General features: G+C 43.1%; 1 protein-coding gene across 1 annotated transcript in view; it reads left to right on the forward strand.

Annotated features, from left to right (window-relative positions):
• Window positions 1-10,212, forward strand: part of KLHL28 (kelch like family member 28) — a 29,891-nt gene extending 19,679 nt beyond the window's left edge. Inside the window, exons 4-5 of the mRNA XM_082242633.1 lie at window positions 3,122-3,330; window positions 9,727-10,212. Coding sequence (XP_082098759.1) covers window positions 3,122-3,330; window positions 9,727-9,890 — 373 coding nt within the window. The 3' untranslated portion in view covers window positions 9,891-10,212. The remainder of the gene's footprint in view (window positions 1-3,121; window positions 3,331-9,726) is intronic.
• Window positions 10,213-13,375: the final 3,163 nt, after the last annotated feature.

Below are 13,375 nucleotides of genomic sequence, written 5' to 3' on the forward strand. Positions count from 1 at the left end.
TTTCACACACAGACTGTGTTCTGATCTGTCGCTGGGATTCGCATTGGCTGTACAATGTGGAATGCACTTGGAGATCCATGCAGCAGGCTGCCTGTTATTGATATCAACAGGCTACTGGCACGCATCTTTACTGAACACCTGTGCATCTCATGCAGACCAATAAGGCTTTCAGCCTAGGTTCACACTTTGAAAGCTGAATTCACACGATTTCAAACTGGTCAACGCTGACATCCACTGCTCCATAGAGGTACATGGAGCATCCGATCAGGTCTACCGGAAAAACTGACAGGCGAACCTGATCTGAAAGTCCGCGTGAAAGGGCCCTAACTCTGACTAATTTGGATTTCACCTGGCATGCGTTTTTTTTTTTTTTTTTTTTTTTTTTTTTTTTTTTTTTTAAACCCTGCTGTTTTATTTTTATAATGGACAAATGTGAATATAGTCTCCTCCTCCCTTAGACTGGTTCTCTATTGATACACTGGTATTAATAGACTGGTTCCCCATTAGTAATACCCTTTCTGGGTTGAATAAAAGGAGGGGATAGATTAAAGTGGTTGTAAACCCTTACATATACCCAGTGAAGGAAAAAGAATGGGCGCTCTTGCTGGGGGATGGGTCCTTTTTTCCAGACAGTCTTGATAGGTGAGATGTTAACCAGACTGATGGTGAATGTTCCAAAAGCACAATGTTAGTGCTATCATTGAGGGCAGCTCTTACAGGGCCGAAGCAAAATCCCACATGTAAGCAGAGTAAAGGGAAGGCGCCACTCAGTGAAGCAGTAATAACAAATTTATTAAGCTCATATCAAGACTTACATAAAAGCAAAAAGTGGAGCGTCATGACCCGGCGTCTTTCCTAATTCACTGTGTACCCTGTTGTGGAAGCTGCCAGCAGCCTAAACCAATCTGGGGGCTGAATCAAGAGTGTGGCTGCGGCGAACCGCATACCTCACAGAAGGACCGATTGGCCGTAGACGAGGAATCATCATCCAAGGCCGCATGGTCCTTCTGTGAGGTATGCGGTTTGCCGCAGCCACACTCTTGATTCAGCCCCCAGATTGGTTTAGGCTGCTGGCAGCTTCCACAACGGGGTACACGGTGAATTAGGAAGGACTCCGGGTCATGACGCTCCACTTTTTGCTTTTATGCAAGTCTTGATATGAGCTTAATAAATTTGTTGTTACTGCTTGACTGAGTGGCGCCTTCTCTTTACTCTATACCCAGTGGAGGGACTATCCTCTGGTGATACACAGATCGGAAACCAATCCTCCTTCATATGTTGTATCTGTTTATCTGCAGTCTTCTCTACATTTTTTCAAAGTGCTAAATTAATATGCTTGTCTGTGAGTTCAGAAAAAAAGGGGACAGGGAGCGGAAGTTACTCTGCAGAGCTCAGTGAGGAGAGTTCTGAGAGATGATTGGAGGGAAGGAACGCACTGCCCTTCATATACAGCACACAGGAACAGAGCTGGGGCTGTCAATCTACTGAAGCTCTCTCACTGACACCATTTTTCTCTTGGTGTCAGGAAAACTAGTTATAAGTGATTTATGCTGAGAGCAGAGGAACAAAGCAGCATAATTTCATGTCTGAGGTTTACAGCCACTTTAACCACTTGCCGACCAGCCACCTTAATATTACTTCCGGCAGGTCGTTTCGTGCAATAGACAGTGGGGGCGTGCACGCTGATTTGCCAGAGGGGGAGCCAATCAGGGGGGTCCAGCAGTCCCCATGGAGACAGAACGGCGGTCTGTCTATGTAAAGAAGGCAAACCACCGTTCTGTCACAGATGAACACAGGGATCCTGTGTTCCTGCTATTTAGGTGTCTGTGCTCATCTATTGAGTCCATCCACCACAGTGTTGGAAAGCACTCCCTAGGAACACACTTAGGCCCCTTTCACACAGGCGGACCGTTCAGATCCGCCTGTCTGTTTTTCAGGCAGATCTGAATGGATGCCCCATGGATCTCTATGGGGCATCGGATGTCAGCGGAGACATGTCCGCTGACATCCGATCCGTCAAATCTGGACGGTTGGAAACCCTTTTTTCCATCCGTCTATCAGATCGGATGGGATCAGATGAGAACGGACAGACGGTCCGTTCCCATCCGATTCCCCCATAGAGAACAGCGGGACCTGACAGCTCTGTCTCCACACACAGCGCGGAGACAGAGCTGCCATCCGCCTGCTCAGCGGGGATCGGCGGATAGGTCTCCCGCTGAGATAAACTGAGTCCGCCGACGAACCAGAATGTGTGAAAGGGTACTAAATCCGTTGATCGCCCCTGGTGTTAACCCCTTCCCTGCCAGTGTCAGTACAGTAACAGTGCATATTTTTAGCACTGATCACTGTAGTAATGTCACTGGTCCCCTCAAAAGTGTCAGGTGTCCAATCTGTCTGCCGTAATGTTGCAGTCCTGTTAAAGATCGCTGCCATTACTAGAAAAAAATCCTTTAGTTTGTAGACGCCATAACATTTGCACAAACCAATCAATATGCACTTTTATTCAGAATTTTTTTTACCAAATATCTTTAGCAGAATACATATTGGCCTAAATTGATGAAAAAAAGAAATTTTTATTGGATGTGTTTTTTAGCAGAAAGTAAAAAATGTTTGTTCTTCTTTTTTTTTTTTTTTTTTTTTCAGAATTGTCGCTCTTTTTTTTGTTTTTAGCGCAAAAAATAAAAGCCGCAGAGGTGATCAAATACCAACAAAATAAAGCTCTATTTGTGGGAAAAAAGGACATCAATTTTATTTGGGCGCAACGTCGCAAGACTGTGCAATTGTCAGTTAAAGTAACGCAGTGCTGTATTGCAAAAAAATGGCCTGGTCATTAAGGGGGTAAAACCTTCCGGGTCTTAAGTTGTTAACATCCATCCTCCGCATTTGGCATAATTTAGAGGAATGTTTAACTTAAAAGTTAACATTTCATTAAGCAAAAATGGCTGCCCTTTGTAGTAATAAGGTTTTTAAAATCTTAAGCCTTGCTGAATAAATTCTTTATATAATGTCGCTCAGAACTGCTGAAATATGATTTTCTGCCATGAATTTTAGAGCATCATTGCACCTTTTACTGTTTTATTAGTAAGCCACTGACTCTGTTTTATTGATTCCTTTGATGTAGCGTGGAACGTTATGATCCGGCCAAGGACTCGTGGGAAATGGTGGCGCCTATGGCAGATAAAAGGATTAATTTTGGAGTGAGCGTAATGCTGGGATTTATCTTTGTGGTGGGGGGACACAACGGGGTGTCTCACTTGTCCAGCATAGAGCGTTATGACCCTCATCAAAACCAGTGGACGGTGTGTAGACCCATGACGGAACCCAGAACAGGTGAGGAAAAAGAAAGTAAAATATAGGATTATATCTATCAATTATTCATAATCCAGCCCTGCATTGTTTTGAATGTTTCATTAGTTGTCTTTATAAATAATTTACTTGTTTGTGAAAACCTAGCACATACCTATGGGGATATATATTAGTTACATGAGCTAACCCAAGAGGGAGGAGGTAGAGCCAAGATACTAATGCTGCTTGTTTTCAGTTATAAGCAGTCTGCTTCAATGAACCATACCCAATTAGGATTCGGCCATCAATGCCCTGAAATATGTTGGAGGGGAGTAAACGGGGTTGGTTTTCAATACTTCCTTCAATACCAAGGGTATTCATGACTGGAGCAAAATATAGCCAGAAAGATTCATTGCTAATAAACCTTCTACAATGAGGCCATGATAAACAAAATTCTGTTTTATCTCACAAAGGGGATATCTGAGAAAGGGTCCTAATTGCATTCATGCTCACCATGTAATTACAGATGATGTTGGATTCATATTCTGGGGGGGGCGGGGGTTTAAACCTCTTAGGGACTATGGGAACTATATGATGGGGTAAAAATTTAAGAGGTGTGTGTGTGTGTGTATATATGTGTGTATATATATATGTATGTATGTGTGTGTGTGTGTGTGTGTGTGTGTGTATATATATATATATATATGTATATGTGTGTATATGTATGTATGTGTGTGTGTGTATATATGGAATCCTACCCTGCCATCTAGAGGACTGAGAGAACCGATCGATCAGGCACCTCTGATCACTCGGTTCTCAGTGCTCCATGTCAGTCACCACTGTCTGCTCTTCAGCCCGCTGTCAACTGAAAATGGGTCATAGGAGTGCAGATCGAACAGCACTCCTGTGAACCACAGTAGAAGTACAGCTAAATGAGCTTTGGCTGTATTTCTCTTTTAAAAGAAATGCAGGTGACGTCAGTAACTTTAGCTGCATTCCAGCAGAACTGGCATAGTGCTTTACCGCTTTAAAAGTTTGCCACAATATATGGGTATAGTGTCCCCTCAAGGCTTAGACCTCAGCTTCATCTAATTCCAGCAATTCGGTAGCACTTTCTTTTAGATGCGATGTAATAGGGCCCCGCCCTGACGTGTTTTGTCACGCCCACGTGACTTTATCAGAACCCAATGTACCTAAGCTTTTAAATAGCTGCCTTTTTGTATCCTGCTTCCTGTCAATGAGGCAGCAGGTGCAATATTGGACACTGATGGGCGCCATTTATGCTTAGTCCATTTACTACTTCGTAACCTGTATTGAAGACCAAATAGGTGCCATTTTCCCTTGAACCACTGGTTGTAATGCCCACATAGGATACCTAATAGTCGATCCAGGGTAGGTAAGACCCATTCCACCACTTATAAAGAAAACCAGTTACAATTTCTATGGCCAAGAGGTGTACAAACATACATAATAAATGAAAGATATGTTTAACCCTTTCACTGTACGGCTACATTTAAAAAAATACATTTATATGATTATTTGGTTTGCGCAGAAAATAACCCAATTCATTATCTCCATGATAAATTGATATATTCTTGTAGCTGTTCTGTTGTAGCTATGAATGGAAAGTAAAACCAAGCCATAGACTAGTAGGACTGTGGGTAGTGACGATAGTCTGGTGAAAGGGACATACTGGGCAATCCATCTGAGGTCTGTAATCATTAGAAAGTCAAAGCAGACTGTCACCCACTTTTGATTGGTCATTCAATCTTGCTCATTCCCTCCAACACCCCCTATTCCTGTTTTCGGTGGAGCACAGCCAACACTTCTTCCTTTCTCACCTAGGCAAAATGAGGTCCTCTCCCATCCCAAGCCTCCTCAAATATGTCACATTTCCCAGGAGACTTCAAGGCTAGTGCAACGTCATCAGGAGAAGGCTACTAGGGCCCAGAATAGACAGCTAGTCTCCTAATGACATCGCAAACACGATGGCGGCGCGGGACCTGGCATTCAGGAACTTTTGGCGGATTACAGTTAAAAGGACTGGTTTCACTGGGTGGGCGAGTAGCTCAACCCAGCGAAGGTAAGCGTTAAAGTCTGAATTAACCCCATGGAGATGGAGTTGAAGTTCCTTTTTAAGAACCCCCCGGTCTAAGAAATTGGGCACGTGAACAATTTTGTGTTTATGCCCAGATTATTATCTATTATAGATTTTATTTTATTTACAGTATGTAAAACACTGTGTAAACTGACAGTGCTATAAAAATGCCTGTGTAAAAAAAAAAAAAAAAAAAAAAAAAAAAAAACAGAAATTAAATAAAATGTATTATTGCTTTTATTAATAAAACAGAACGCCATGAAAAAATAATGATCGTTGCTAATAATCCCAAATATATTATATTCCTACCCTTTAGGCCCCATTCACACTTGGCCGCTCTGAAAACGCGTTTCCAGAAATACAGCAAAACATGCAATGTGCTTACTGTGCCATTATTTCTTAATAGCACATCAAACGCGGTGCAATTTTGCTGCCCGGCGCTCCACACTCAGAAAGGCGTGGAATTTTTTTGGGCATGTTTTTGCGCACGCGCGATGTAAGGAAACGCACACAATAAAAAATGTGTGTGAATGAGTCCTTAGTTGTAGGCATCCTCCAGGTGACTAAAGGAGAACATAGGCTGTTCCTCACCATGTGCTACTGTACAAGGGAGTGGTACTATACAAAGGGATTACTGTAAGCTATAAACAGATTGGGATATTTTATACTAGCTGTATTTAAAAACCCTTTTTAATGAATACATAATAGAAAGGAAGGGGGGGGTTATGCCTTTCCTCTGATTCATCCAGCTTTACAGTGCATCCAGAAAGTATTCACAGCGCGTCACTTTTTTCCACATTTTGTTATGTTACAGCCTTATTCCCAAATGGATTAAATTCATTATTTTCCTCAAAATTCTACAAACAATACCCCATAATGAGAATGTGAAAGAAGTTTGTTTGAAATCTTTGCAAATTTATTAAAAATGGATCGAAAAAAATCATATGTACGTAAGTATTCACAGCCTTTGCTCAATACTTTGTTGAAGTTCCTTTGGCACAAATTACAACCTCAAGTCTTTTGGAGTATGATGCTACAAGCTTGGCACACATATTTTTGTGCAGTTTCTCCCATTCTTCGTTGCAGGACCTCTCAAGCTCCATCAGGTTGGATGCGGAGCGTCGGTGCACAGCCATTTTCAGCTCTCTCAGAGATGTTCAATCTGGTTCAAGTCTGGACTCTGACTGGGCCACTCAAGGACATTCACAGAGTTGTCCCGTAGCCACTCCTCTGTTATCCTTTGTGTGCTTAGAGTCGTTGTCCTGTTGTAGGATGTACCTTTGCCCCAGTCTGATGTCCAGAGCGCTCTGGAGCAGGTTTTCATCAAGGATGTCTCTGTACATTGCTGCATTTATCTTTCCCTCAATCCTGACTAGTCTCCCAGTTCCTGCCGCTGAAAAACATCCCCACGGCATGATGCTGCCACCACCATGCCTCACTGTAGGGATGGTTTTGGCCAGGTGATGAGTGGTGCCTGGTTTTCTCCAGACATAACATTTGACATTCACGCCAAAGTGTTCAATGTTTGTTTCATCAGACCAGAGATTTTTGTTTCTTATGGTCTGAGTGTCTTTCAGGTGCCTTTTGGCAAACTCTAGGCAGGCTGTCATGTGCCTTTTACTGAGTAATGGCTTCCTTCTGGCCATTCTACCATACAGTCAAAGAACAAACACAAGGGCGCACCGGCCTAGTGCATTATCCTCTATAAAGGTTTTATTGAATAAAAGGTATAAAGATACTCACAGAGTCTTGGTAAAAGCATATCAAATGGATACAGTGCCTTCCGCATTAGAACCACAAGGTATAGTGTCCTCTGAAGCTTGGCTTACGCGTTTCGAGGCTTCCCCTCTTCCTCAGAGCCACGAAAATGCGGATGGCACTGTATCCATTTGATATGCTTTTACTAAGGCTCTGAGTATTTTTATACCTTTTATTCAATAAAACCTTTATAGAGGATAATGCACTAGGCCGGTGCGCCCTTGTGTTTGTTCTTTGATTTTAGTGGTTTCAGACTACCCTTGTCTTGAAAAGGGGCTGCAAGGCCGAAGTATCCAAGCAAAGTCAAGTAGAAAGTCTTCGGTAGCCGCATAAATGTGGCTGGATGTGGTTAGAAGATTACCACTCAGAGTGCAGGAGATAGGTGTTCTGCACCAATTTTTTGTTTCACTCTACCATACAGGCCTGATTGGTGGAGTGCTGCAGAGGTGGTTGTTCTTCTGGAAGCTTCTCCTCTCTCCACAGAGAAATGCTGGGGCTTTTTCAGAGTGATCATTGGGTTCTTGGTCACATCCCTGTTTCAGGCCCTTCTTCACCGATCGTTCAGTTTAGCCAGGCAAAGTCCTGGTGGTTCCAAAATTCTTCCATTTACAGATGATGGAGGCCACTGTGCTCATTGGGACCTTCAATGCTTCAGAAATGTTTCTGTACCCTTCCCCAGATCTGTGCCTTGATACAATCCTGTCTTGGAGATCTACAGACAATTCCTTGAACTTCATGGCTTGGTTTGTGCTTTGACATGCACTGTTATAGACAGGTGTGTGCCTTTCCAAATCATGTCCAGTCAACTGAATTTACCACAGGTGGACTCCAATTATGTTATAGAAACATCTTAGGCCCCTTTCACACAGGCGGACCGTTCAGATCCGCCTGTCCGTTTTTTGGCGGATCTGAACGGTCCCCCCATGCATCCCTATAGGGCATCGGATGTCAGCGGAGACATGTCTGCTGACATCCGATCCGTCAAATCTGGACAGATGGAAACCCTATTTTCCATCCGTCCAGCGGATCGGATGAGAACGGACCGATGGTACGTTCCCATCTGATTTCCCCCATAGAGATGCATGGGGAACTGACAGCTGTGTCGCTGCACACAGCACGGAGAACAGCTGTCCTCCTCCTGCTCAGTGGGGGATCGGCGGATCGATCCCCTGCTGAGAAAAACGGAGTCCGTCCAACGGACTCGGTGTGTGAAAGAGCCCTTAAGGGTGATCAGGATGCACCTGAGCTCAATTTTGAGTGTCATGGCATAGGCTGTGAATACTTATGCACATGGGATTATGTTGTTTTTAATAAATCTGCAAAGATTTCAAACAAAACTTCTTTCACATTGTCATTATGGGGGCATTGTGTGTAGAATTTAGAGGAAAATAATGAAGTTAATCTATTTTGGTATAAGGCTGTAACATAAAATGTGGAAAAAGTGAAGCACTGTGAATACTTTCCGGGTGCACTGTATGCACAGTCTATCTCTCCTGCTCTCCAGCTAAGCTTTACAACAGTAGCAATTTTTTTTGAGCGTGGATAAAGCAGCTGTTCTCCTTGGAGCTCGCCACCTGCACTCTGTAAGTGGTAAAAATAAAATATTGATATGCATTTTGCCGTATTTATAAAAAAAATAATTTGCAACAACTGGAAGGGAAAGTTAAATAAGTGAACTGTAACTGTCAGCTGCAGTTACTAGAGAACTAATCATCTATGAAATATACAGTGTGACCACGATTTGTGAGTGTAAATACTTAAAAACAATTCAAAACTTTGTGTCACCACACATAAATTAATTAAAATTACAAACTGAAAAATGAATCACTATTAGGCTCCATGTACACGGGACGTTGTTAAAAGTCCTTTTGAATGCTGGAATTTTTAGGACGTTTGAAACGTCCGTTCGGTCGCGTTTGTACCCGCGTTTAGCGGGCGTTTGCGTTTAGAAGCGTTCCTAGAGGTCAAAAAAATTATTCCCCTTTAAAATGGAAAAACGCGAACGCTAAACGCGGGTCATCACGTTCAGACGCGTTTGTGCGTTTGAAACGCCGGGAAACACACGTTCGAACGCAAATAATTGCGTTCTAAAAAACAGTCCCTGAACGCAACTGCCTGCAAATGACTGTAAACGACCTGGTGTACATGGACAGATAAGATAAAATGTAGATGGGTTCAGGGGCTTCTGAAAAAAATGCCCAACTGCTCCTAAACGGCCATTTCCAGCGTCCCGTGTACATGGAGCCTAAGTGCGTAGAATAAATCAATAGATCCTTACATATACACTGTATTACCAAAAGTATTGGGACGCCTGCCTTTACAGGCACATGAACTTTAATGGCATCGCAGTCTTAGTCCGTAGGGGTCAATATTGACTTGGCCCACCCTTTGCAGCTATAACCGCTTCAACTCTTCTCGGAAGGCTGTCCACAAGGTTTAGGAATGTGTCTATGGGAATGTTTGACCATTTTTCCAGAAGCACATTTGTGAGTTCAGGCACTGATGTGGACGTATAGAACAGAAAAAGAACCCTATACATTTTATTAACAAGCTGTTTGTATTCTGTTCTCTTTTTTTCTGGACAGGCGTCGGTGCAGCAGTGATTGACAACTACCTCTATGTGGTCGGTGGTCACTCAGGTGCGACCTATCTCAACACAGTGCAGAAATACGACCCCATCTCAGACACATGGTCGGATTCAGCCGGCATGGCTTACTTTCGGTGTAACTTTGGTCTGACGGCCCTTTGATGAATATCATTGTGTAATATTATATCCCTGCATGAATGGATTTCCAAGGCCTCATCTCCTTGATACCGAACCGTGAAGACATGGAGATTCAGTACAGCTCTTCTGTCGGGAGAAAGCTTCCAACAGCTTCAAACACGGTCACTCTTCTGTAGCCGGTTATTCCTAACTAGCTTGACTGACTATTCCAAGTGGTAGTATGCTGGAAAAGATCTAAGATAATAGTTATTACAGGCGTAGTATGTGACGGTGTTTTGCCAAAGCTTGGGACATACATTACCGAGTGGTACACATCCAGACCGTGGTGGCACACTGCATTTGGAGTTAAAACTAGGACAGAGCAGGGCCCTTAACAGAAGACACTTTCTGTCCATGGTTTAAATCGGCATGCTGCCTCTAGTGCCCAGCAGTCATCATCGTGAGAGACTGTGCTCAGCTTCTGCAAAGCACTGGAGAAAGCATGGAGATTTAAAGGGAAATTTCTGGCTTACAACAAGTTGTTTATCAAGCAATACAAAAGTGCCAGAACTGTCGCTGTAATAATATATAATGTTAACTAAACTATGCTATAATAAGATAGAGGACATGTTACTCAACAGGGATCTGTCTGTATTGTGGTCTGCAGTTTTGGATCCTTTGCAAGCTGTATCTTTCATATGCCTCGTGGCTCATCTGTCTGTTCTCATATTATTTACTACAGTAGGGATAGCCACCTCCGGTCCTTAAAGGCTGTATGCAGGCCACTGTGTATGGGCTAGACTGAGTTCATTTTGAACCATGCCTTAGTCATTCATTGCTGTTAATGGGCAAATGCTTAAAAATGTGCTAGCATCCCCGACCTTTGGGACTGGAGTTGGACATCCCTGTTCTGAAGCTATAGGTCATTGCCATTGATAACATTACTTTTCAACATTACAGACCAGTAGCTAAGGGGGGGGGGGGGGGGGGCAGGAGCAGATATCTGAATAGCCTTTATCTGTGACGTGTCACGTACAAGCTGCCAGACCTCTACTTGCAGAAGAAACAAGAAAAAAGATGAAAAGGGACATATTATGAGTGGTAACATGAAATCCTAATTCCTGCATGAATTGTTGCCTTTATTTTTTACTTAATACATTTAAGATATAATCAGATCATGTTTAGGTAAGGTAAAAAAAATGAATAAATAAAAACTTTAAACCATGGACCAGAAATGTCCACTTCAGTGGCCATTTTATGGGTGAGCATGGTAAGTATAGCAACATGCATGTGGGTTTCAGGGGGAACAGAGGGCAGATACAGATGAGATGGTAGCTGTGGCCTTGTTGGTTACCACAGTCACCACCGATATGGTAATTGTGGTAACCAACTGACTATTGAAGCCCTAATATATTGTATGGGAACAGTCACTGCATACTGCCAATCCTGAGATGTAAGTTTACATAAAGCGCTATAGTCACATCTATCTGTCTCCGATTGTCTGTTTTTTTTCTTTCATGCAATTATAAAAACCAGTTCTGGGACAATTATTGTTGTTCACAACCAATCATATTCCATGTGTTTACCTTACAGAGGATAAAAAACAATATCTGGTTCTTATACCGTCCATTGCAGTACCGAGTGCCATTGGGTATATGGCTTGCCTATATGAAGATTGACACTAAGCCCCGTACATATGGGCTGAATGTCGGGCAGCATCATCTGGTTCCATAGAAACCGGCCGACATTCAGCCTATGTGTACTGCAGCCGGTCTGATAGAAGCCGGACGATCGGCCCAGCTTCTGTCGAAGGGGCATGACTGAAAAAGATCAGCCGGCCAATGGCTGAAAGCGCTGAACGGAGTGTTCTGTTTACACAGTAGAACAGCAGGGGAGATCGCTGTACTAACATCGGATGTTAGTAGAGCGGCTCTGAGCTGTCAGGTGTTGGCTGGCTTGAATAGAAAATCAATGAAACAGTCCAACTTGCATGATTTCCCACAGTTGCCACACTATTGGTACCATTATACTGCTGGAATATTTTGAATAAGGGTACCCTTCTGGAGGGCTAGATAAAAAGGAATGTGCTTGCCACTTATATAACCCCTGGTCACTGGGAACCTGAAGCCAGGCAGGGGCTTGTCTTATGCTTCAAAAAGCCAATGGATCCTGGAAAAGCTAACCGGCAGCACTCAGTTAAAATTCAAAGCAGATGCAATTAAATTATTCCTGAGAAATGGACAAAGAGTCCCTGCCCGAGATCTTCCCATTCTTGTATGTAAAATGCATCAGTTGAGATTAATCGAACAGCTGGTTCTGAAGGTTGCCATTTACTATCTCCTGGATGCAGTGCAAGTTGTGGAGTAGACACCTCTCTGCATATAATGCTACCGAGGGGCACGGTCCTGAAGCAATATCAACATTCTGACATGTTCCCTTAAAGGAAAGTTGACGACTCCCCTACTGGCATATGCCCTTTTTTTCACTGGCCACCTGTGCAGCAATCCCACATCAAATTTTGTTCAGATTTGATTGGCATTTTTTCCCCACAAATAGAGCTTTCTTTTAATAGTATTCATCTCTGCGTTTTTTATTTTTTACGCCATAACCCTAAAAATTGCAATTTTGGAAAAAAGAAAAACACACATTTCTTCATCCATTTAGGTCAATATGTATTCTGCTCCATATTTTTGAATACTAGAATCCCAATAAGCGTATATTGATTGGTTTGCGCAAAAACTATAGTGTCTAAAAACTATGGGATATAGTTATATCATTTTTATAAAAAAAATTTTTTTAACTACTAATGGCAGCGCTCAGCAACTTAGAGCGGGACTGCGATATTGCGGTGGACAAAGAATTTTTTCCAAAGGGCTAGGTGGTGCCACACCCCAATTACTGTAATCTCAAGGAACTATAGAGGATTGAACCCCGCCCTCCAACTATGGCAGGATTTTTCAGGCACAACTTACATGATATTTGAAAACTATACAAAAGTTTATCACAAAATTAGCGCTCAGCAACTTAGAGCGGGACTGCGATATTGCGGTGGACAAAGAATTTTCTCTGTCGCTCATTGACAGACGCAGTCCTCTTTGATTAATATCAGTAGGGTTATACTGCCCCCTACAGGAGTAGGACACAAGGCAGGAAAAATGTTCTGGCCACACCTTGGGGGCAGTCCCAGAGGGTATATCCTCTCTCTCCCTGCTACAGGATGTTAGTTTTTTTCTGCCTAGTCAGGAGTAAGGACTTAAGTTCCTTGCTGGGATCTCTGGTCCTGGCAAGCTTTTTTAGATAAAACTTTTTTTAGTTAGCGTTTTTCTCTCCAGTTTTTTGTTCCTGTGAGATCTTCAAGCAAGTATGCTTGAGCTGGGCGACGGGCCGCGACATAGTCCCACTGGACGGGGACTGGCCCTGCGAGTTAAACGTCTCGCCAGGTCGCCTACGACCAGCCAGAAACTGAGTCACAGTGTCCGTATTTGGTCGACAGCCCCCCCACCTCGGTGGAGAGGGGTTCTGTTAGGAGT

This window comes from Pelophylax lessonae, assembly GCF_965119305.1.
Source record: "Pelophylax lessonae genome assembly, chromosome: 13".
In the NCBI taxonomy this organism is placed as follows: domain Eukaryota; kingdom Metazoa; phylum Chordata; class Amphibia; order Anura; family Ranidae; genus Pelophylax; species Pelophylax lessonae.